At 54.6% G+C, this 24,469-nt stretch overlaps 2 protein-coding genes across 3 annotated transcripts; one reads left to right on the top strand and one right to left on the bottom strand.

Moving 5' to 3' along the window:
* Positions 1-666: 666 nt before the first annotated feature.
* Positions 667-6,211, bottom strand: ITGB1BP1 (integrin subunit beta 1 binding protein 1). Its single transcript, XM_054383627.1, has 7 exons — positions 6,178-6,211; positions 5,145-5,245; positions 4,754-4,832; positions 3,568-3,704; positions 2,531-2,623; positions 1,657-1,806; positions 667-738 (listed from the first exon to the last, which is right to left on the bottom strand). Exons 2-7 carry the CDS (start codon positions 5,214-5,216, stop codon positions 667-669), a joined length of 603 nt encoding a protein of 200 aa, XP_054239602.1. The 5' UTR covers positions 5,217-5,245; positions 6,178-6,211.
* Positions 6,212-6,285: 74 nt separating this feature from the next.
* Positions 6,286-24,172, top strand: CPSF3 (cleavage and polyadenylation specific factor 3). Of its 2 annotated transcripts, XM_054383879.1 has the most exons (18): positions 6,286-6,356; positions 7,259-7,322; positions 8,028-8,125; positions 8,497-8,625; positions 9,547-9,724; positions 10,711-10,800; positions 11,645-11,795; positions 12,912-13,087; positions 13,912-14,070; positions 14,917-15,063; positions 15,636-15,788; positions 16,346-16,454; positions 17,218-17,316; positions 18,432-18,526; positions 19,001-19,088; positions 20,032-20,101; positions 21,029-21,125; positions 23,435-24,172. In XM_054383879.1, the coding sequence occupies exons 1-18, from the start codon at positions 6,286-6,288 to the stop codon at positions 23,534-23,536; spliced, it is 2,076 nt and encodes a 691-aa protein (XP_054239854.1). In that variant the 3' UTR covers positions 23,537-24,172. The 2 variants fall into 2 exon arrangements, with proteins under 2 accessions (XP_054239854.1, XP_054239855.1); XM_054383880.1 differs by lacking the exons at positions 6,286-6,356; positions 7,259-7,322; positions 8,028-8,125 and having other exon boundaries at positions 8,543-8,625; positions 9,675-9,724.
* The last annotated feature ends 297 nt before the right edge of the window (positions 24,173-24,469 follow it).

Raw genomic sequence — 24,469 nt, forward strand, 5'->3', positions numbered from 1 at the left:
CTATAGAGCATGATGAAGAAATTTTACTCTTGTTAACCAGTCTCAAGGTCTGGAATTAAAAAAAAATAAAAACTACTTTTAAAATCACTTTGGTGCCTCCTGTTTGCCTGCAGAGCTGAGGCAGAGTTCTGGCAGTGATCAGGCAGAGCTCAGGCAGTGAGACTCTGGCACAGGCTGCCCAGGGAGGCTGTGGCTGCCTCCTGCCTGGGGGTGTTGAAGGCCAGGCTGGATGAGGCCTTGAGCAGCTGAGTCTAGCTGAGAGGTGTCCCTGGGCATGGCAGGAGGTTGGAGCAGATGAGCCCTGAGGTCCCTTCTACCCTGAGCCATTCCAGGGTTCTCCCACCCAGGAGAATCAGAGCTGGCACCTGTGCTACCCAAGAGTGTCTGAGGCAGAGGCAGAAGGCAGTGTCAGGTTTACTTTACATCTCTATTGACATTAATGTACAAAACAGGAGTTAGGGGAAACAAAATCAAGTTGTGAATACAAAACTCTGCCCTGTCTGGAAGCTGAGGGTGGAATGGTTCCTTCAAGTGCTGCCTGGGGCATGACCCAGTACCGTGTGCCAGGCTGGGAGCTCTGCCCTGCACAGTAAGGCCGCCCTGGGTCTGTGGTGGACCCCAGTCCTGCCTCCTCCTCACAGCAAGGCTGCTGTGCTGCTGCAGGCATCAGGACTTCTCTGACATCAGCACTGAGTCGAAGGCTGTGGATAACACTTTGCAGATGGCTTGGGCTTGCTCCTATGGAGACACCACACACCCACATCAGCACTGAGAGGAGCCTCCAACAGCCCCAACCTCCCTTCAAACAGGAGCTCCCTCCTTCCTCTGGCAGCTGTGCAAAATGGGACTGCAAGGAGTGAGAGCTGCTTTGGTTCTTGTGCTCTGCCTGCCACGTGGGAAGCTGTTTGAAATGGCTCCGGGAGACAGGGCAGAGGGGCAGCTTCCAGCATAGCACTGTGCAGAAAGTCACTGTGGGGAGGCCTTAGAGCAGGCTGCCAGGAGCTCAGGAGAGCTGGGGAGAAGCTTTGGACAAGGGCTGGGAGTGCCAGGATGAGGGACAATGGCTTTGAGCTGGGGAGGGAAGATTGAGACTGGAGATGAGGAAGAAATTCTTGGCAGTGAGGGTGGGGAGAGACTGGCACAGGTTGCCCAGGGAGGCTGTGGATGTCTCCTCCCTGGAGGTGTTCAAGGCTAGATGAGGCCTTGAGCAAGCTGTGGTGGTGGGAGGTGTCCCTGCCCATGGCAGGGGTTTGGAACTGGATGGTCTTGAAGGTCCCTTCCACCCCAACCCGTTCTGTCATTCTCTGTGTGCCCCCAGAGCTGCTGGGGGTCTGTGTCCTGTCACAGGAGCTGCTCTGAAGCCATCTCTGCCCATGCTCAGCTGCATTCAGGCTCTGCTACCAGAGCTGCTGCCCTGGGCCAGCTGCAGAGGCTTTGGTGTGGGAGAACACAAGTGGAGGATTGTGCTCAGCCCTGGCAGCACTCTTCAGGCTGTAGAGATCTCCCTCAGGCACAGCCATTCCCTGCCAGCTTTACTGGAGGGGCTTCTGCCCTCCTCACCATGGCCACATTCCCACCCCTCACGGAACTGAGTGACCCCCCACGTGCCCTCCAGCAGGGCCAAGGCAGCTGCAGCCCCTGCAGAGAGCCTCTTACCAGGCTGCTGCACTGATAGACCCAGAGGCTGCATTCCTCACAGGCTGCGTCTGTGGTCTTCAGGGCCAGCAGGCTCCTGCCGGTGCCCAGCCCATCGTCATAGCACACCATGAGCACGATCAGGTACAGCGCGTGGCGGTGCAGCACGGCCTGCGGCGGGGACACAGCACTGCACCACTGCACCACTGCACTGCCGCTGCCCCCCCCCGCTGTCCCCCCAGCACCCCTGTGCATGGTGGTGCAGCACAGCCTGCGGCAGGGACACAGCGCTGCACTGCTGCACTGCCACTGCACTGCACCCCTGTGCATGGTGGTGCAGCACGGCCTGCGGCAGGGACACAGCACTGCACTACTGCACCACAGCTGCACTGCACCACTGCTCCCCAGCACCCCTGTGTGTGGCAGTGCAGCACGGTTTGCGGCAGGAACACAGCACTGCACCACCACTGCACTGCACTGCTGCCCCCCCAGCACCCCTGTGGGGCTCCTGCAGGACACCTCAGCTTTGTTCACAGCCTTGGTGACGTCAGGAGGGGTAGCTGAGGGTCCAGCTGCCTCCTGTCTGCGTCTCTGCCTCAGCAGCACTTCCAAGCAGGAAAATGCAGAGCCCTGCCCTGAAGCAGTGCTGCTGGGAGAGCTTTGCTGATGGTTTGGGTGCCTTGGGCTTACAGCAAGAAGTTGCCTTGAGCAACCTGGACTAAGGGGAGGTGTTCTTGACCAGGGCAGGGGGTTGGAACTGGATGAGATTTAAGGTCCTTTCCAACCGAACCCATTCTGTGGAATCAGTGAATCTGTGACACTGTGGTGCCACCAGAGGGATGAATTCCATCAGCTGTCAGCCCTCCCCCCAGACACTCTGCTGGCAGTCACTTACATACTGGTCAGATGTGGAGACTTTGATGCCATATTTGGACACCCCCATGATGAACTCCTCTTCACCTGGAACAAAAGGTAACTTGCCATCTTGCTTTGGAGGGAAACAAACAAGAGCCTTTAGTGCAGCCAGCAGAGCACCAATGACCACGATACACAGCAGCAAACGTTTGTGTGCTCCCCAGCCCACAGGGTCACCAGCAGCACCAGCACTGCTCCCACCCTGCCACCCCTGCACTGCCCCAGCATCCCCCCAGGTGTTCAGACTGGAGATCAGGAAGCATTTCCCCAGCAGGAGGGTGGTCAAACTGCAATCAGGCTTCCTGGAGAGGTGGCTGGTGCCCTAGGCCTGGCAATGTTTAAAAGGCTTTGGGCAATGCCCTTAACAACATCCACAGAATCCTACAATGGGTTGGGTTGGAAGGGACCTTCAAGACCATCCAGTTCTAACCCCCTGCCATGGGCAGGGACACCTCCCACCAGCACAGGTTGCTCAAGGCCTCATCCAGCCTGGCCTTGAACACCTCCAGGGAGGGGACATCCACAGCCTCCCTGGACAACCTGTTCCAGTGTCTCCCCAGCCTCACTGCCAAGAATTTCTTCCTCATCTCCAGTCTCAGTCTCCCCTCTCCCAGCTCAAAGCCATTGTCTCTCATCCTGTCACTCCCAGCCCTTGTCACAAGTCCCTCCCCAGCTCTCCTGCAGCCCCTTCAGGTACTTGCAGGCTGCTCTAAGGTCTCCTCCCTGGAGCCTTTTCTTCTCCAGACTGAACAGCCCCAACTCTCCCAGCCTGTGCCCACAGGGGAAGTTCTCCAGCCCTCTGCTCATTTTTGTCTCAGGGTGCATCTCCTCCAGTCCCTCAGCAGGATGGAACTGTGGCTGACAGCTTTTGAGATTCCTGTCCCACTGCTGTTTGGAGTCAGCTACAAAGCCTAGAACTTGCCCAGACAGACCTCAGGTCACCTGGCAAAGGGAAAGAAACACAGCCAAGCTTCAGGTGTGGTGGTGCTGGTGGTGGTGTCCCTTTTGCCCCCTTACCTGTGCCACATCTATGTAGTTTATCAAGTCCAGAGGCCCTTCAAGGCTTTTGCTCTCACTGTGTTTCAGTTTCTCAATGGCACCAACATATTTCACTCTGAACTCTGCACAGGTGTCAGAATTGCTGTTGCTTTGTCCTGCAACAAAAGCAAACCAGGGAATTCTGAGCAATTCCAGTCAGGATTAATTCCAGCATCCTGGCACTTCCACCAAGCACTTGAGCTCACCAGTGTGTTAACTCCTCTCTAAGGAACAGCCCTGAGCTGAGTTGGGTGCCTTGGGCAAGGCAACATTTCCCTATGAATCCAGGAGACAAAACTGCTGGTCCCAAACCCAGTTTGCAATGAACAAACTGGCACCAGGAAAAGCTGGAAAAGCTGCTGCTGCCTGTGGTCAGTGAGGGGTCAGATGTGCTGGGAGCTGGTGGGCAAAGCACAAGAGAAGGCAGCTGCCATCATTCCATTCCATCCCATCAGATTTATAGGATACAAATCACACTATGGTTTGGGTTGGAAAAGCCCTTGAAGATCATAGAGTCCAACCATGCTCCAACTCTGACAAGGCTGAGGCTAAGCCATGGCCCTCAGCACCACATCTCTGCCTCTCTGAAACACCTCCAGGGATGGGCATTCAGCCACCTCCCTTGGCAGCCTATGCCAGGCTTGGAGAATCCTGAGCAGGTTGCCCAGGGAGGCTGTGGATGTCCCCTCCCTGGAGGTGTTCAAGGCCAGGCTGGATGAGGCCTTGAGCAACCTGTGCTGGTGGGAGGTGTCCCTGCCCATGGCAGGGGATTGGAGCTGGATGATCTTTGAGGTCTTTTCCAACCCACCGCACTCTGTACTTGTGACCCCTGTGCTGTGTATCAGGTTGGTAACACAACCAAGTTTTCCTTGCCCAGACACTTTCCTTTGAAGCCACTTTGACTGAAGCCCAGAGGAGTCAATAATGACACCTGAGCAGCCCAGAGCTCTGCCTGCAGGGCTGGACCTGCAGAGATTCCCTCACACTCAACAGACAAATGTTAATCTTTCCCATTTTCTGCTCCTTTAGACAAACACCACAGAGTTAACCCTGCCCCACAGCAGATGCCCTTTGGGATGTGGTCTGATGGCCAGGGAGGTGTTGGGTGGAAGGTTGAACTTGCTGACCTTGGAGGTGGTTCTCTGCTGGAACTCTGATGCCATACCTGAGCTTTTCGTGGAGTCTGTATCTAGACTGGCCACAGTACTAGACCTGGAGAGTCCTCCAAGGCTGGAATCTACAGACTGAGGAAAAAAAATCAGTTATCATCAGAAAGTGACTGAGAACAGAAGAACAAAACACTTGGAGATGCTCTGCCTCGACTCTTTTAAAGAATAAATTAAGTGTTCAAGTTCTGGTTCCTCCAGAACAGCACAACAGGGAGAACACCACCACCACCTCCTCCTCCTTCTCTCCTTCTGCCCCAGCATAGGTCAGACTGCTACCAATTCAGCAGGACCCCACGAGGAGCCACAGATGCTGTGAGGAACAGCAGGAGCAGAATGCTCTCCAACAAAGCAAAGTGGTTGCCCAGAGCAGGCCCAGGCAGAGCTCACCTTGCTCTTCGTGCTGATCTCACTGCTCTGGGAGCTGCTGCTGCTGTGCCGTTTCTTGCCTTTCCTAAACATCTTCTCATCGTTGGATCATGGAAGATCTTCTAGGGAGGAACAACACAAATGAAAGCTGTCCTGTCATCCAGGGAAGGAGGGGCAAAGGGGGTAAAAAACCAGAAACTTGTTAAGGTCTCTGAGAAGCAGATGCAGAAAGCATCGAGTCCTGCCTCAGCCTGTGGGTTCTGCAGAGGGCTGAGGCACAGAGAACCACAGAATACTTGCATGGTGAGGCTGGAAGGGGCCTCTGGCGCTCATCCAGTCCAACCCCCTGCCAGAGCAGGGGCACCCAGGGCAGGGCACACAGAACACATCCAGGTGGGGCTGGAATGCCTCCAGAGATGGGAGCTCCACAGGCTCTCTGGGCAGCCACCCCCAGAGGGAAGAATTTTCTCCTTATCTTTAGGGGGCACCTCCTGTGTTCCAGTTTGCATCCACTGCCCCTTGCCCTGTCCCTGGGCACCACTGGGAAGGATCTGGCTGCATTCTCCTGACGCTCTCCCTCCAGCTGTTGCTCGGCACCGGGACGATGCCCTCCGACTGCTCTTCCCCAGGCCAAAGAGCCTCAGAAGGGTCTGCCCAGAGAGGCTGCTCAGGGTGGCACCAAGTCCTTCCTTCCTCTTTCCACCTGCTTTGTCGCCTGGCCCTGACGACCTCAGAGATCTTTCCCAGTCCATTCCGATTCCCCCTCTAGCCCCGCACCATAACCTGGTACAGACGGCAGAGCTATAGCCTGGCACAGATGGTAACCATAACCTGGCACAGACGGCAGAGCCATAGCCTAGCACAGGCGGCAGAAGCCGCTGTCCACGGAGGGACGAGCGCCCGCGCAAGGCCGGAGCACGGCCCAGGCAGAGCAGGCAGCGCCCGGCCCCGCTCCCCGCCCCGCTCCCTCCGCCTAGAGACCCTCTGCAGCCTCCCCAGGCCGCACACCTGGGCACGGCCTGGCCCCGCACCGCCCGGCCGCCGCCAGCCTCACCTCGGGCCGCCGCTTCCCGCACGCCGGCGCTCCCCGGTGGCTGCAGGGCGCAGGCGGGCGGAGGAAGCGGAAGGAGACACAGGGAGGACAGGGAGGCGGGACGGCGCCATGGCGGCCAAGCGCAAAGCGGAGGCGCTGATCCCGGCGGAGGAGAGCGACCAGCTGCTGATCCGGCCCCTGTGAGCGCCCGGGCACCGCGGCCGGGGATAGGGCGGGCAGCCGGGCTGGGCCGGAGGCGGTGCGGGCAGCGCCCATCGTGGGCCAGCACCGGCTCCCCCCGGCACCGGCTGTGCTGTGGCCATAGGGGTGGTGAGAGAGTGCCCTGAGCGCTACTCGGGAGGCGGAGGTGAACTCGATGGGGTTGGACTCGATGATCTCTGAAGGTCCCTTCCAACCCCTAACATTCGGTGATTCTGGGGGTCTGGACGCTTTTCCCCCGCTCCCGGTTTTCCGTGGCTGCATTCCGCAGCGAGCAGGCGGCCTGCGGGCTGCAGGGCACAGAGGCTTCGCTGAAACCTGAGCACAAGCTTTGGTGTGAGGCTGCTGGAGCCCTGGAGCAGGCTACCCAGAGAGGTTGTGGAGTCTCCTCTGGAGAGCTTCCAACCCCCCCGGCCATTGTGATCCTGGGCAAGCTGCTGTGGGGGCCCTGCTGTGGGGTCGGACTGCATGGTTGTGGCCTCATGTTGCACCAGGGGAGGGTTAGTTTGGAGAGGAGGAAAATTTCCTTTGGTGCAAGAGTAGTCAGGGACTGGCACAGGCTGGAGGTGTTCCAGAAACCTGTGGCCATGGCACCTGGGGCCATGGTTTGGTGGCCATGGTGGGGCTGGGTTGGTGTTGGACTGGATGCTCTCAGAGGCCTTCTCCAAGCAGAGCCTAACCACCACCTGGCTGCAGCCTCCTCTCAGGAGCTGTAGAGAGCAATGAGGTCTCCCTCAGCCTCCTCTTCTCCACACTGCACCCCCCCCAGCTCCCTCAGCTGCTCCCCCCAGCCTCTTCTCCAGACCCTTCCCCAACTCTGTTGCCCTTCTCTGGACCCAGTTAACCTCTGGTTAATTTTGCTGTCTTGGATCTTCCTTTACAGTGGTGCTGGTCAAGAAGTAGGAAGGTCCTGCATCATTCTGGAGTTTAAAGGGAGGAAGATAATGGTAATTATGGTCTGAGTGTGTTTGTGCTCCCTCTCACTGGCAGGCCAAAGGTGTCAGGGGTTAAATTCAGCCCCAGCATGTCTGTGTGTGAGCTCTGAGTTCTGAAATTGGCCAAATGCTGACCCACAGCCATGTGTGAGTAGCCAGCTACAAACACAAGCATCACCTCTGTCCCTTTTCCAGCTGTCCTTGCAGAGGGGGCCGCAATAAGTTGCCCCCAATGGGTTCAGGTGTTAGTGAAGTGTGACTGAAGGTTTGTGTAGATAAAAATTACTGACAAAGACTGGGATCTTTGGGAAGGTCTCCCCTGGGAAGCTGGCCCCAGGTCATTTAGAAGCCAGAGGTATGAAATCTGATGCTACAAGCAGTGTTCAAGGGCAAAACTGGGTTTTTTTGTAGGATGCTAAAAGTCACCAGTCACAAATAACTTCCACCTGGAACAGGCTGCCCGGGGAGGCTGTGGATGTCCCCTCCCTGGAGGTGTTCCAGGGCAGGCTGGATGAGGCCTTGAGCAACCTGTGCTGGTGGGAGGCTGAAGATCATCCAGTTCCAACCCCCCTGCCATGGGCTCATGCCCAGATTGGATCTAGATGATCTTCAAGGTCCCTTCCAACCCAACCCAATCTATGAATCTCTTTTAGCCCCCAATAGAAGAGGCTTTGTGAGATGTTCTGTGAAAAGCTTTATCTTTCATTTTTTTTTCAGCTGGATTGTGGAATCCACCCTGGCCTGGAAGGAATGGATGCTCTCCCTTACATTGATTTGATAGATCCTGCTGAGATTGATCTCCTCCTCATCAGTCAGTAAGTGGCACCTAAGGGAACAATCAGACTGAGGCTGTGCTCATTGTAGGTGAGGAGAGGCTGTGGCTAGGTGGTGTGTGGATGGTAGCTGGGACATCTGTTTGCTGGTTTGGTATTTATTGTCTTTCTGGTCTCTGTTCTCCTGTCTACAAATTAAGAGAATGATGTGGAGAAAAGCTAAACCAGGAAAGCCTCCATTCCTTGGAAGGATTTTCTGGGTCCCATTTCTGATCACTGGAGAGCAGGGGAGTGAACAGTGAGGTTGAAAATCGTGCTCCTGGATTTTCATGATGTAAATTCAGTGGAGCAGAGGGTGAGAGGGGATCTAAGTGAGAGTGGGGACTGTGTTCATTGGGTTTCTCTGTCTGAAGTTTCCATCTAGATCACTGTGGGGCTTTGCCATGGTTCCTGCAGAAGACAAGTTTCAAAGGAAGGACATTCATGACTCATGCCACAAAAGCCATTTACAGATGGCTGCTTTCAGACTATGTCAAGGTCAGGTAAGGCCCTGGGTTGCCTCTTCAGGTCATGAATTCTGTCACCTGTACACTCAAAAGGCTTCAGGTGAAGCCATCAGAGGTGGCTGCAGATGTTGCCACAAATGTGCTAACCAGGTTAGGAGCAAAGAATCTTCTCACTGCCCATGGATAATGCCTCTCAATTTCCTGTCAGCAACAAAACCAAGTCATTCTTTTTGCCTTTCATGCTTTCTCTTTGCTTTATTTAGACCTTTTTAACAGTGCCCTTTCCCCAGCTGTCTCTCTTAAGACACATTTTGTCTGTTTTCCCCTAAGCTTCGCAGAAGTAGTGAATTTTAAGGCCTAAAAAAATACAAATCACTCTTCAGGACAAGGGCAGATTAAATAAGCACACAAAAGAGAGCTCTGTTCCATGCTGTTGGTTGGGGATTTTCTTCTCTCTTGTTTTTCTTCTGTTACTGGACAGATGAATGCAGTGGGCCTGAGCTTATCTCAACTCAGCAGATTCTGACTGGGCTCAGAAGCCTGATAAACAGAGCTCTGTGACTCCTGTGGCCTGGGCTGTTGGGCAAAGGGTGGTGCAGTTTGGGTTTTGAGGAGTTGTCAGAAACTGTGGCAGGTCTCTGTCCAAGAGCTGGGAATCACAGAGTGGAAGGGGTTGGAAGGGAGCTCTGGAGGTCATCGAGTGAAGCTGTTGGCACTGTCAGACAAGCCCAGGGCAGATCCTCCATGGAAAGGACTGCTGCCTGTCCTGGCAGGGGAGGGATCTGCAGAGGTCCCCTCTGTGATGCTGTAACTCCACTGCATTGGGGCACCTGGGCTGGACTGCTGCTGTCCAGGCTTGGTGTTGCTGACCTCTTGCTGTCAGTGGGGAACAATCCAGGCAGTGTTTTCTCCAGCTGCTGCCTGTCCTGAGCTGACCTGTGGCTGTTTCCCTTCCAGCAACATCTCAGCAGATGACATGCTGTACACAGAAACAGACCTGGAGGAGAGCATGGACAAGATCGAGACCATCAATTTCCATGAAGTGAAAGAAGTGGCAGGAATCAAGTTCTGGTGCTACCATGCAGGCCATGTTCTGGGAGCAGCCATGTTCATGATTGAGATAGCTGGGGTGAAGGTATTGTCTTTGTAGAGCTGAGACCAAGCTGCTCAGTGATGGGCTGGGAGCAGCCATGTTCATGATTGAGATAGCTGGGGTGAAGGTATTGTCTTTGTAGAGCTGAAATCAATGTAGCCATTGATTATTTATTGGTGTCTGTGAAGCTCCCAGTGTGGCTGGAGCTGTCACATAGACTTGGACTCAAGTGGAGGTGGCCTTGGCTTGGAAGATCTTCTCACTGATCAGAAGTAGCAAGTGCCATGTGTATTGATCCAGGTGGGATGCTTGGGTTGTACTGGAGTGAGCTTGGAACCAGGAACAGCTCTCCTTGCTGGGCTGCTCAGAGGCAGCTGACAGCTGAGGCAGTCTGGTAGAAGCTGCATTGTAGTAAAATCTCCCAACAGATTCTGATTCACCTTTGTCTGACTGCCTTGGGTGCTCACAGGGCTTTTGTCACAGCACTCTGCTCACAGCACTCTTCTGCTCAGGCACCTGAAGCAGCAGGGTTATTGTTATTACTAATTGTAGGCACAAAGAGATGAAAAAAGTCGTCAGGAAATCACAGGCAGCACTGTGTCAAACCCAGGCTGGATCTGATCTCCTAGGCTGGAGTGCAGCAGTGTAACCACCACCCAGGAGAAGTTTCCTGCAGCCTTGAAGAGGGAAGAGAGGTGGTGGTCCTGAGCCTGGCTGCCTTGTAGGACTTGGTTCATGGTTTGAAATGATTGAGAACTGGGGGAAAAAAAGTTTAAAAAAGTACAGAAGTAGGATTGGATGTGCAGAGCCCAGTCCTGGGGATGGTGTAGCTGGTGGTGCTGGTGTGCTGCTTGACTTCTGTGCACTGCCCGCATCAGAAGTGTCTCCAGGTACAAGACAGGTGATGAAATCATCACAAATTCCCTGAAACTCTCCTTACTTAACAAAGCCACAACTCTGCCCCAGCTGTGATGTAAGACTGCTGCCCTGGCAGGACCCAAGCAGCTGCTTCTCTGTGTCCCCAACAGCTCTTGTACACAGGAGATTTCTCAAGACAGGAGGACAGGCACCTGATGGCAGCTGAGATTCCCAACATCAAACCTGATATTCTTATAATTGTGAGTGTTGCACAACTACTGCCTTAGACTGGCAGCCACTGTGAGTCTGTGATTTAATTGTCTAACTCCTTACAGTGAGGCTGGGGAGGCACTGGAACAGGTTGCCCAGGAGGCTGTGGCTGCCTCCTCCCTGGAGGTGCTCAAGGCCAGGCTGGATGAGGCCTTGAGCAACCTGTGCTGGTGGGAGGTGTCCCTGCCCATGGCAGGGGGTTGGAACTGGATGAGCTTTGAGGCCCCTTGAGGAAGACATCCAAATTCCTGATTGACTGTTGGTTATTTATCTTGGTGGAGGTGATTATGGGAATTTGGGGATGGTTTTGTTTTTTTCATAGAATCACAGAATGGGTTGGGTTGGAGAAGGTTGGTCCGACACCAACCCAACCCCACCATGGCCACCAACCCACGGCCCCAAGTGCCATGGCCACAGGGTTCTGGAACCCCTCCAGGCATGGGGACTCCACCACCTCCCTGGGCAGCCTGTGCCAGTCCCTGACCACTCTTGCACCAAAGACGTTTTTCCTCAACTCCAACTTAACCATCCCCTGGCACATTCCAGGCCATTTCCTCTCCTTCTATCACCTGATCCTAGGGAGCAGAGCCCAAGCCCCACCTGGCTGCAGCCTCCTCTCAGGAGCTGTAGAGAGCAATGAGGTCTCCCTCAGCCTCCTCTTCTCCACACCAAACCCCCTCAGCTCCCTCAGCTGCTCCTCCCCAGCCCTCTTCTCCAGACCCTGACCCCTGCTCTCCTCTCCATGGTGAGCCCAGGGTGTGGGTGGGCCGGGGGCATCAGGGGAGGGTCAGCCTGTGTGTGAGTTCCTCTGCTGAGGGGGGTCTGTGCCTGCAGGAGTCCACCTACGGCACCCACATCCACGAGAAGCGGGAGGAGCGCGAAGCCAGGTTCTGCAACACCGTGCATGACATCGTCAACAGGGGAGGCCGCGGCCTCATCCCTGTCTTTGCCCTGGGGAGGGCTCAGGAGCTGCTTCTCATCCTAGGTATGGACCTTCCCAGCCCTTGACAAAGGCACACAGGTTAAGCCAGGACCATAGGATCACACAGGCTGTTAGGAGTTGGAAGGGACCATGCAGACCATCCAGTCCAAGCCCCTGCCAGAGCAGGACCATAGAATCCAGCACAGGTCACACAGGAACACAGCCAGATGGGGCTGGAAAGGCTCCAGAGCAGGAGACTCCACAACCTCTCAGGGCAGCCTGCTCCAGGGCTCTGTGACCCTCACAGTAAAGAAGTTCCTCCTGATGTTGAGGTGGAACCTCCTGTGCTGCAGTTTCCATCCATTACCAGGGTGTTTTCACCTGCACTCAGCTGGAGTCCTTTCTCACCAGCTCCTCAGACCCTTTGCAGGATGGCAACAGCTGCCTGGTCAAATGCCAGCAGTCCAGTCAGCCACTCAAGGCAGCTCTGCTTGGTGGGGCAGGATGGACACCTAGACAGCAAAGAGCAGTGGCATGGTCAGAGGAGCTTGGCTTTGGCATGTTGGTGAGGCAGGGCTTCAGCAGGTGGGCACTGTGCTTACAGATCACAAAACCTGTTGGGTTCAAACTGTGTACACCTGAGAAAGGGCATTTGCTGGGCCAAAGGGTCACTGCCTCTGCCCTTAAATTCACAGACCCGCATCTGTAGGAAAAATGAGAAGACCACAGCAGACACTTTGTGGCATTACACAGAGCCATAGAATGGTAGGGTTGGAAGGGACCTCTGGAGATCATCCAGTCCAAACCCCTGCCAGTGACCAACAGCAGGACTTAGGCTGGATTTGAGGTGGAACTTGTTGACTGGAAGGGTTCTCACAGCCTGGCACAGGCTGCCCAGGGAGTGCCCATCCCTGGAGGGGTTTCAGAGAGGCAGAGATGTGGTGCTGAGGGCCATGGCTTAGCCCCAGCCTTGGCAGAGTTAGGGGATGGTTGGGCTGGGTGAGCTTCAAGGGCAGTGATTTCCTGTGCTGGAAAGGAAAAGGCACAATGCTGGGTGGGTTGGGCACCAAGTGTGAGCTCTGCTGAGGGGAGAGCACTCTCTGGGTGGTGCTGGGCTGTGGGGCTGGGCTGGTGGGGCTCTGTCGCTCTTGGTTTTCATTGCCCTGTTGGGTTTTCCAGATGAGTACTGGCAGAACCACCCTGAGCTCCACGACATCCCCATCTACTATGCCTCCTCCCTGGCCAAGAAGTGCATGGCAGTGTACCAGACCTACGTCAATGCCATGAACGACAAAATCCGCAAGCAGATCAACATCAACAACCCTTTTGTCTTCAAGCACATCAGCAACCTGAAGGTGACCTGGCATGGGCCTGCCTCACACTCAGGGAGGTTGACACAAGAGGTCACCTCAGCTGAACCACACCTGGCTGCAGGTCCCTCTCAGGAGCTGTAGAGAGCAATGAGGTCTCCCTCAGCCTCCTCTTCTCCACACTAAACCCCCCCAGCTCCCTCAGCTGCTCCTCCCCAGCCCTCTTCTCCAGACCCTTCCCCACCTCTGTTACCCTTCCCTGGACCTGCTCCAGCTCCTCAATGTCCTCCTTGCAGTGAGGGACCCAAACCTGAACCCAGCACTCAAGCTGTGGCTTCACCAGTTGGCAGTCCATGGGGACAGTCCCTGCCCTGCTCCTGCTGCCCACACCATTGCTGCTCCAGGCCAGGCTGCTGGTGCCCTTCTTGCCCACCTGGGCACCCCCTGGCTCTTTGGCTGTGTTAAACCTCAACCCATTGGTCTCAGCCCATGGATCCAGCCTGGCCAGGTCCCTCTGCAGACCTTTCCTGCCCTCCAGCAGATCAACACAACCACCCAGCTTAGTGCCATCTGCAGATTCCCTGAGGCTGCCTCAATTCCCTCACCCAGAGGACTGATAAAGATATCAAAGAAGTGCCCCCAGCACTGAGCCCCAATGCTGGCAGCTTGTGCCCCAGCATTTCCTGCACTATAGATCCCTTGGAGCTTGCTCCTTGAGGGCAGCAGCAGGAGGAGCTCCCCTGCACAGGGTACTTGCTGTGAGGATGGGCTGAGCACAGGGCTCTGCCTGTGCCCTGTGCCAGGCTGCAGGCAGGCAGCCCTGGGCCTGAGCTGTGCTCACTGGTGCTGGTTGCTGTTTGTGCACTCAGAGCATGGATCACTTTGATGACATTGGCCCCAGTGTGGTGATGGCCTCCCCAGGGATGATGCAGAGTGGCCTGTCCAGGGAGCTGTTTGAGAGCTGGTGCACAGACAAGAGGAATGGAGTCATCATAGCAGGGTACTGTGTGGAAGGAACCCTGGCCAAGGTGAGTTGCTGCTGCTCTGCCACTTCCTGTCTTCTCCTGACAAAAGATTGGCCAACAGCAGCTGTCTGTGTGTGGATGTCCTGGGAGGGTTGTTGTCAGGTGTGCAGAACTCTGTAGTCCAAACTAATTGCTTTGGGCTGACACTAATGAAACTTCCCAGAACATCTGCATCTGACCATGCCAGTGGTGTTGTGCAGGAAGCCTTCTCTAGGAGCTCCTTATCTTGTCAGGAAAAGAATGGGTGATAACTTTCTTCATCTTTAGACCCCTCTACCATTTAACTTTTTGAGAGGGAAGCCCTAGCCTGGTTCTGGAGGAACTGAATCACAGGATGGGTTGGGTTGGAAGGGACCTTAAAAATCATCTAGTTCCAGCCCCTGCCATGGGCAGGGACACCTCCCACCAGCCCAGGGTGCTCAAGGTCAGTCTGAACCCCAGGCCAGACCTTAGTGAAGTTGGAAGCCTTCAGAGGAGGCTGCTGCTGTGTCAGGAATCAGCCTGCCTTGCAGGTGTTGTGGCATGGTCCACCTGGAGGGCATGAAGTTCTTCCTTCCAAAGGGCAGCCTGAGCAGCCAGCCTTGCCTTCAGAGACAGAAGTTTCCCAGTGCTCACAACTCCACTGCACATGTGGGAGATGTGTCTGGAAGGGGAATGAACTCCCAGGTCTGCTGAGGAGGAGCAGCTGAAGTGCTGGGGGCTGGGGAGGTTGGATGTTCAGCTCTTCACATTGTAGCTGGCTCCCAACCCTAAACCCTAACCCTAACCCTCTGCTGTTTGAACCGCAGGTGCAGTGGCTCTGGGAGGCTTCCAGTGTTTCATTTCCACTGCTCTTCTTCTTTTCCCTAGCACATCATGTCTGAGCCTGAAGAGATCACAACCATGTCAGGGCAGAAGCTGCCCCTGAAGATGTCTGTGGATTACATTTCCTTCTCTGCTCACACAGATTACCAACAGACCAGTGAATTCATCCGGGCCCTCAAACCTCCACACGTGGTTAGTGTCCTCCAGAGTGAGCTTTACAAACCACTGCACAGCCTGGAGCCAGGAAGGGCAGGCCCTGGTGGGCAGCCTGATGAGGGCCTGGCCTTGAACACCCCCAGGCAGGAGGCAGCCACAGCCTCCCTGGGCAGCCTGTGCCAGAGTCTCACCACCCTCCTCCTCAAGAACTTCTTCCTCAGCTGCACTCTAACCCTGCTCTGCCTCAGCTTCAAACCATTCCCCCTTGGCCTGTCTCAGACACCCTCAACAAATGTCTCTGCAGCCTTCCTGCAGGATCCCTTCAGGTCCTGGCAGGCAGCCAGGTGCCCCTGAGCCTTCTCCTCTGCAGGCTGCACACCCCCAGCTCCCTCAGCCTGTGCTCACAGCAGAGCTGCTCCAGCCCTTGGCTCAGTTGATGGAATTCCAGGACACTGAGCTCTGAACCACAGCTGAGCTACTGCTGGGTGTTGTGACCTGATGTGTGTAAGGATGAGGGGCACAGTGACCCTGGCTCAGGCACTTTGTTCCCTCAGCATGTGTGGCTGGAGAGAGAATCTCTGCTAAAAGGCAAACTGTGTCCCTTGCAGATTTTGGTGCATGGGGAGCAGAACGAGATGGCCAGGCTGAAGGCTGCCCTGATCAGGGAATATGAGGATAATGATGAAGTTCATATAGAAGTTCACAACCCTAGGAACACTGAAGCTGTCACACTGAACTTCAGAGGAGAAAAACTTGCCAAGGTATTGAAAAAGTAAAAATAAATACATATTTTTTTTAAATCACTATGTTCTGTCCCAGAGGATAAGAAGTGCACAGTTCCCACTGCTTGTGGATTGTGTTTGGCTGCCAGGGATTCCAGCATGGGAATGCTCTTCATTTACTGCTGGATCTGGGGCTTGGTTTTCAGAATGAGTTGCGTTGGAAGGGACCTTAAAGCTCATCCAGCTCCAACCGCTGCCATGGGCAGGGACACCTCCACCAGCCCAGGCTGCTCAAGGCCTCATCCAGCCTGGCCTTGAACCCCTCCAGGGAGGAGGCAGCCACAGCCTCCCTGGGCAGCCTGTTCCAATCTCTCCCCACCCTCACTGCAAAGCTCTTGGTGAGCTTTTCTTTTTGGCTCTTCCAGCCTTTCCTTGTGTCACATGTCAGTGTTTATTGCCTGCTCTGACCTCCTGTTCAGAGTTCCTTTTCTCCACCTTGGGTGCTGGTGAGAAGTAGAGATTCATCTCCCTAGCACCCTGTAAGCGGTGAACAGTTGAGATTGCCTTGGTGCACCCTGTGTGGTTTTGCTTTCCAGGTGATGGGATCTCTAGCTGATAAAAAACCAGAGCAAGGACAGAGGATTTCTGGGATTCTGGTTAAAAGAAATTTTAACTACCACATCCTTTCTCCATGTGACCTCTCCAGTAAGTACAGACAGTGACTGAACCTTGCTCCATCCTAATTTTCATCATGAAAACACTTAGAATACTGGGGGAGGAGTGGGGGGGTGGCTGTAATTTTGTGTTGGAGAAGCAAAATTCCATTTTTATTTGTTTTTTTCTGGTTACTTCAAGCTTCTTCCTCTTCATGGATGTGGATAAAAGAGAAGAGAGCCTTGGTTAGTTGTCCTGAACAAGGACAAAATTGTCATAGAATCTTAGAGTTGCAGAATGGTTTGGGTTGGAAAAGGCCTTTGAGAGCATCCAGCCCAACCATCAGCCCAGCACCACCATGGCCACCAAGAGCCATGGCCACAGGGTTGTGGAACCAGGCCATTAGTTTTTAGTGTCAAAAGCTATAGCACGGTGGAAATATTTGTGAGTTTATTACTATTTGTTACTCTGCTTTGTTATTTATTAGTAAAGAAGCTGATCTCACAAGAGAAGAATAATTAAATGTGAGGTCAGAAGAGCTTGGGGGGAAGCAGTTCACAGAATGTCAGGGGCTGGAAGGGACCTTAGGAGATCATCCAGTCCAACCCCCAGCCAGAGCAGTTTGATCAAATGACAAACTCCTGCTGCTTGCTTTGACCCAAACCCGTTGCTGATCTCACAGCAGATGCTCCACCCTCCTCTCTGCACATTGTCCTTTCCAGCCCTGCCTCTGGCATGGGTCAGGGCCCTGACTCACCTGTAGTGCTCCCTGGTCTCCAGGCAGTCACCTCCAGGGCAGCCTTTGTGCTTTCAGATTACACAGACCTGGCGATGAGCACAGTGACCCAGACCCAGGCCATCCCATACACAGGCCCTTTCAACCTGCTCTCCTACCAGCTGCAGAAGCTTACAGGTATGTCTGGGGAAAGACATGGCCAGGACACATCCTGCTGGGGGGCTCTGCTCTGCCTGTATTCCCAAATCATCAGCATGCAGCATTACAGAGCCTAGGCCAACCTTTGTGTCCTGTCAGCCCCTTAGGGAGTGCTGTAGCCACTCTGTGGTGACATTTGTTAATCCATCCTTGTCTTCAGCCCCAAAGAGAGTGGGAAATGCCCTGCTGTTCAGAAGCACACAGGCTCTGTCCTCCTTGGGGACAGGCAGCCCCTTCTGTCTTGCCCCCAAAAGCAGGAACTCAGAGAATCCCAGAGGGCATTGGGTTGGAAGGGAGCCTCCAAGGGCATCTTGTCCAGTCCCTCTGCAGCAGCAGGGACACCTCCAGCTAGAGAAGGTTGCCCAGGGCCACATCCAGTCTGATCCTGAATGTCTCCAGGGATGGGGCATCAGGCACCTTCCTGGGCAGCCTGTGCCAGGGTCTCACCACTCTCCCTGTGCAGAACTTCTCCTGATGTCCAACCTAACCCAGCCCTGCTCCAGTTCCAGTTCCAAACCCTTGCCCCTGTGCTCTCCCCACAGCCCCTTCTCAACAGTCCCTCCCCAGCCTCTCTGTAGTCCCCTTCAGATACTGAAATGCAGCTCTGGGGTCTCCCTGGAGCCTCTCCAGGCTGAACAGCCCCAACTGTCCCAGCCTGTGCCCATAGCAGAGGTTCTCCAGCCCTCTGAGCATCTTGGTAGCCCCCTCTGGACCTGCTCCATCAGCTCCATGTCCTTCCTGTGATGGCTTCTTCTGAGCCAGAGGCCATTTCTGTCTGCCCCGGTGTCATCCTTGGTGCCTCTCCTCAGCTTGCTCTCCTGTGCCAGTTCAAGGCACACACACACTCTGCAGGACCTCTTCTCAGATTTAAAGCTCAGGATTTTTTTTACCTTCCCTCTTGAGAATCCAGTTGATGCCAGGAATGAAGAGCAAACCTGTGCTCAGGGCTCAGCACCTGAGATGCTTTGTTTTGAGCTCTGTGCCCATGCAGGCAGTGGCTTGTGGTGTAAGGGGAGCTGTGGGCAGGGACACCTCTCACTCTGCAGATGACCTCTTGCTTCTCATTTTGCTAACCATCTGCTGTCCCTCCTTAGGTGACGTAGAGGAAATAGAAATCCAACAGAAACCAGCCCTGAAGGTTTTCAAAAACATTACTGTGATCCAGGAGCCAGGCATGGTGGTCCTTGAGGTGGGCACTGAGGGGGAGAAAGAAGGATTTTCTTCTGCCAAATAGCATCAGATAGATTCAGAGAGTCATGGAATGGGGTGGGTGGGAAGGGACCTTGGAAGGTCATCTAGTTCCAACCCCCCTGCCACAAGTAAAAGCCAATACAAAAAGTGACCAAAAAGTCAAGTAAATAGATAAAAGCAGATACAAGAAACAACTGACTGAAGAAAAAGTCAATAAAAAGGTAAATAAATCAAAGTAAATAATAATAAGAACTCAATACAAAAAGCAAATACCAAGTTAATGAGAAGAAGAAGAAAGCCAAACCACAGAAATACTAATTGGGTGTGGAATGTGTAGCAGGCACTTGCAGGTAGACCTCAGGGCAAGGCAGGCAGCAGCATGCAGTGATGTCCCAGGGGCTGTGTGCTGGCACTGGTCCCCAGCCCAGGGAATGGCTCAGATGTGGCATTTGGTTGTTGTTTTCTCTTGCAGTGGGTGGCAAACCCTGCCAATGACATGTATGCAGACACTGTCATCACAGTCATCCTGGAGGTGCAGTCCAACCCCAAGATACAGAAAGGTAGGGAGCTGGGTGCCTGCCTCTCCAGCTAAGCCCTGGCTTCTCTTTGAAGATACACAGCAACCTCAGGGGGACAGAATCACAGAGTGGGGTGGGGTGGAAAGGACCTTGAAGACCATCCAGTTCCAATCCCCTGCCATGTCCCTGCTATGCCCCTGCCATGCTAGACTCAGGTGCTCAAGCCCTCATCCAGCCTGGCCTTCAATTCCCCAGGCAGGAGGCAGCCACAGCCTCCCTGGGCAGCCTGTGCCAGACTCTCACCACCCTGGGACTGAAGAACTTCTTCCTCAGCTCCACTCTAACCCTGCTCTGCCTCAGCTTCAAACCATTCCCCCTTGGCCTGTCTCAGACACCCTCAGGAGAAGTCTCTCTGCAGCCTTCCTGCAGGATCCCTTCAGGTCCTGGCAGGCAGCTCTAAGGTGCCCCTGGAGCCTTCTCCTCTGCAGGCTGCACACCCCCAGCTCCCTCAGCCTGTACTCACAGCAGAGCTGCTCCAGCCCTTGGATCATTGTGGGCTCTATTATTACTGCTCATGTTTGCTGTCCATGTATTCCCTGCATGCTGCCAGCCTCCATGGTATGATGTTTGCTTCTACTGAGGTGGAGGAATCACAAACAAATCCCTGCAAACAGAATATTTTCACCTTTGAGGCTAGGAAAGGTGAGAAGCAAAGAGTGTAAACAATAAAAGGAGGATTCAAAAGTGAATTAGAGTTGCAAATTTTTCTGTATTAGAACATGAGCAGAGGGAACATAAAATTTCTGCTCTTGGTTCCCTGCCCCTTCTTGGGTTTAATTCATTTTTATTACACATTAGTCATGTTTGGATTGCTTTGGTAGGAAGGGAGGAAGAAACCGGGATGTCTTGGTTAGACAGTTTGCCCATGTCTGGGAAAGGGGAGTCACAGAGTCACAAAATTACTTTTTTTCTCCTTTTTTTACAGCTGCAGTACAGAAAATTTCCAAAAAAGTTGATATGGAGGTGTACAGGAAGAGGATGGAGATCATGCTTCAGTGAGTTTGCATCTCTGTGTCTAAGATAAAATGAGCAGTGCAGCAGAGAAATCTGGATCAGGCCAGCCCCAGGCACACATCCAGGCTGGCTGCAGAGTGGGTTGGGAACAGCCCTGAAGAAAGAGCCCTGGGGGTGTTGGGTGCTGAGCAGCTCCCCAGGAGCCAGCAGTGCCCTCATGCAGCCCAGCAGGCAGCTGTGTGCTGGGCTGCAGCCAGAGGAGTGTGGGCAGCAGGGCAGGAGAGGGGATTCTGCTCCTGGGCTCTGCTCTGCTCAGACCTCACCTCCAATCCTGCCTCCAGCTCTGGTGTGCCCAGCAGGAGAAGGACAAAGAGCTGCTGGAGAGAGGCCAGAGGAGGCCACAAAGATGGTCCAAGGGCTGGAGCAGCTCTGCTGTGAGCACAGGCTGAGGGAGCTGGGGGTGTGCAGCCCTGCAGAGGAGAAGGCTCCAGGGGCACCTTAGAGCTGCCTGCCAGGACCTGAAGGGATCCTGCAGGAAGGCTGCAAAGAGATTTTTGCTGAGGGTGTCTGAGACAGGCCAAGGGGGAATGGTTTGAAGCTGAGGTAGAGCAGGGTTAGAGTGGAGCTGAGGAAGAAGTTCTTCAGTCCCAGGGTGGTGAGACTCTGGCACAGGCTGCCCAGGGAGGCTGTGGCTGCCTCCTGCCTGGGGGTGCTGAAGGCCAGGCTGGATGAGGCCTTGAGCAGCTGAGTCTAGCTGAGAGGTGTCCCTGCTAAGATCTATGTCAGTAAGACACTTACTGACCTGGGCCACCCACTCAGCATCACTGAGCTTGGTGGTTGGGCTAAATCATAGCTGCTGAAAGGAGATCTCCTGCTGGCAGGATGCCTTTGGGGCCCTGAAGTGAATAGGGAGCAAAAAGTCCTTTTGGTGTGTGGTCAGAGGTGACCCAGGCAGGGCTCTGTTTCAGGGATATGTTTGGAGAGGACTGTGTGAGCTCCAAGGATGGCTCTGTGCTGTGCATCACGGTGGATGGGAAGACTGCCAACATCTCCCTGGACACAAGGGTATGGCAGCAAGGCTCTGGCTTTGGGGGCTCCTCTGGCACAGGTGGGCCTCCATCCAGGGCACAGTGCTGCCTGGAGTATCACCCACCTGCTAAGGAGATGAGGCTGGGGGAATGTTTGTTATCAAAGCATCTTAAGCCTCTTCACTTCCCCTTCTTTCATTGACATCCCCTCAGCTGATCCACAGATTGTGGAAGGGACCCTCCAAGGGCATCTTGTCCAACCCCTCTGCAGCCAGCAGGGATGTCTCCCACTAGAGCAGGCTGCCCAGGGACACAGCAAGGCTGAGCTTAGGTGTCTGCAGGGATGGGGCATCAACCACCTCCCTGGGCAGCTTGTGCCAGTGTCTCCTCGCCCTCACTGTGCAGAACTTCTCCTGATGTCCAACCTAACCCTTCTCTGCTCCAGTTCCAAACCCTTGCCTCTCATCCTGTCCCTACAGCCCCTTCTGAACAGTCCCTGCCCAGCCTGCCTGTAGCCCCCTTCAGACACTGACATGCACACTCCCTGAGGGACACACTGATGCATGCAAGGATTTTTAGATGGAAGAGGGGAGATGAGGAAGAGATTCTTTCCAGTGAGGTTGGGGAGACACTGGCACAGGTTGCCCAGGGAGGCTGTGGCTGCCTCCTCTCTGGAGATGTTCAAGGCCAGGCTGGATGAGGCCTTGAGCAACTTGGTGTAGTTCAAGAGCCCTGTGGGGTGACATTCCCTGTGTGTGTGCTGCTCTTCTCCAGAACCTTGGTGGTTGAGAGCAGAGTGTTCAGGAGAGCAGCAAGCTGGCACTGGATGGCAGCAGGCTCAGTGTTGGAGCCTAGAGAGGCAGCAGGTGCTGCCTGTGATCCCGAGAGAGGGCAGCCAGGGCCTTGGCTGCAGTGCTGATCAAGTGGCCTGTGTGAGATGGGTGTCTTCCAGGATCTGAAGGGGGCTACAGGAAAGCTGGGGAGGGACATTTTAGGGTGTCAGTAATGATAGGACTGGGGGGAATGGAGCAAAACTAAAGTGGGGAGATTCAGACTGGATGTTAGGAAGAAATTCTTCCCCATGAGGGTGGTGAGACACTGGCACAGGTTGCCCAGGGAGGTGGTGGAAGCCTCATCCCTAGAAGTTTTTAAGGCCAGGCTGGATGTGGCTGTGAGCAACCTGCTGTGGTATGAGGTGTTCCTGCCCATGGCAGGGGGTTGGACCTGGATGAGCCTTGAGGTCCCTTTCAGCCCTGACAATTCTGTGATTCTGTGGTCTTACCACTAAGACCAAATCTTTCTATAGAAAGTGAATCTCTGGGGCATTTTCTTTTGATGTGAACATTACCTTGTGGTGTGGGAACATCAGTGTGGGGGCTCTGAGTACCTGTACCTCTGTGAGGAGTGCCAGGTACCTCACAGCAGCAACCTAACACAGTGCAGTGAACGAGAGGAAGGGAAATCTCCAGGGGCTGACCCTTGGATGGCTTGAGTTGGAATCTAATCTGCAGAGCTCACTGCATTGGACATAGCAGTCTGGATACAAGTGATCAATCAAACCTAAAGCTTGAGGGAGGTTCTGCTCCCCCTCTGCCCTACTGAGACCTCACCCTGGAATATTGCATCCAGTTCTGGGCTTCCCAAGTCAAGAGGGACAGGGATCTGTTGGAGAGAGTCCAAGGGAGGGCTCCAAGGATGCTGAAGGGACTGGAGCACTGCCTGGGGAGGAGAGGCTGAGAGCCCTGGGGGTGGCTAGTCTGGAGAGGAGAAGACTGAGAGGGATCTGATCAATGTCTATCAATAGCTGAGGGCTGGGGGTCAGGAGAGAGGGGACAGGGACAGGCTCTGCTCAGTTGCATCCTGGGATAGGCCAAGGGGCAATAGATGGAAACTGTAGCACAGGAAGTTCCACCACAACATGAGGAGGAACTTCTGCACTGTGAGGGTCACAGAGCCCTGGAGCAGGCTGCCCAGAGAGGTTGTGGAGTCTCCTGCTCTGGAGCCTTTCAAGCCCCATCTGGATGCATTCCTGTGTGACCTGTGCTGGATTCTATGGCCCTGCTCTGGCAGGGGAGTTGGGCTGGAAGATCTCCAGAGGTCCCTTCCAACCCCTCACATCCTGTGGTCCTGTGAGATGAAGCTTCACGTTCCTCAGCAGGGCTTGGGCAAGTTCCCTCTGAGCTCCTTTAGGTGTTGGCAGACCCTTTCAAACTGCGGTGCCACTCTGGATAGCTTCATCTCCATCTGCATGCCTGCTTTCTCCTCCTCCCTCAGCAGCATTCCTCCCCTGCTGCAAGGGAAGGGGCAGTGCCAGGTGCTCTAAGAGGGCTTCCTTTGTCTTCCCAGACAGTTGACTGCGAGCCAGGGAGCGAGGACGACGAATCCCTTCGTGAGATGGTGGAACTGGCTGCACAGAGGCTCTATGATGCCCTCAGCCCAGTCTGCTGACCTCCACAGATCCCTAGGACACCCCCAGAAATCCTCCACATCTTTGGTCTGTTTTGTAAAAGTAAATAAATCTTTTTTTTCTCTTTAGGAGTCAGCCAGCTGGGCTTGTTCCTAAACAGTAAGTCCTGCTGCAAGGTGTCCACAGCAGTGAGCTTTCTGCACAATGACTTTCTCTTGCACACACAACACTTCTCCCTTTTCCCACCTGAGTAAACTGGTACCTGATAACCTTCAGAGCAGTGACAGCCACTGTCCACACAGGGCCAAGATCCTGATGTCTTAACAAAGGTGGTGGAATCCCTGTCCCTGGAGGGGTTCCAGGGGGCCATGGTGAGAATTTCCAGCACAGTCAGGCCTTGATCAGCAAGGGGGTGGGCAGCAGGAGCAGGGATTGTGCCCCTGGACTGGGCACTGCTGAGGCCACAGCTCAAGTGCTGGGTTCAGGTTTGGGTCCCTCACTGCAAGAAGGACATTGAGGAGCTGGAGCAGGTCCAGAGAAGGGCAACAGAGCTGGGGAAGGGTCTGGAGAAGAGGGCTGGGGAGGAACAGCTGAGGGAGCTGGGGGTGTTTGGTGTGGAGAAGAGGAGGCTGAGGGAGACCTCATTGCTCTCTACAGCTCCTGAGAGGAGGCTGCAGCCAGGTGGGGGTTGGGCTCTTCCTCTCAGTAACAAGTGACAGAGAGGAAATGGCCTCAGGTTGCTTGAGGGGAGGTTTAGGTTGGAGATGAGAAGGAACTTGTTGACTGGAAGGGTTCTCCAAGCCTGGCACAGGCTGCCCAGGAAGGTGGCTGAATGCCCATCCCTAGAGGTGTTTCCCAGAGGCAGAGCTGTGGTGCTGAGGGCCATGGCTCAGCCCCAGCCTTGGCAGAGTTAGAGAAGGGTTGGGCTGGGTGAGCTTCAAGGCTTTTCCAACTGAAATGCTTTCTGGCCATGG

This window comes from Indicator indicator, chromosome 9, assembly GCF_027791375.1.
Source record: "Indicator indicator isolate 239-I01 chromosome 9, UM_Iind_1.1, whole genome shotgun sequence".
In the NCBI taxonomy this organism is placed as follows: Eukaryota; Metazoa; Chordata; class Aves; order Piciformes; family Indicatoridae; genus Indicator; species Indicator indicator.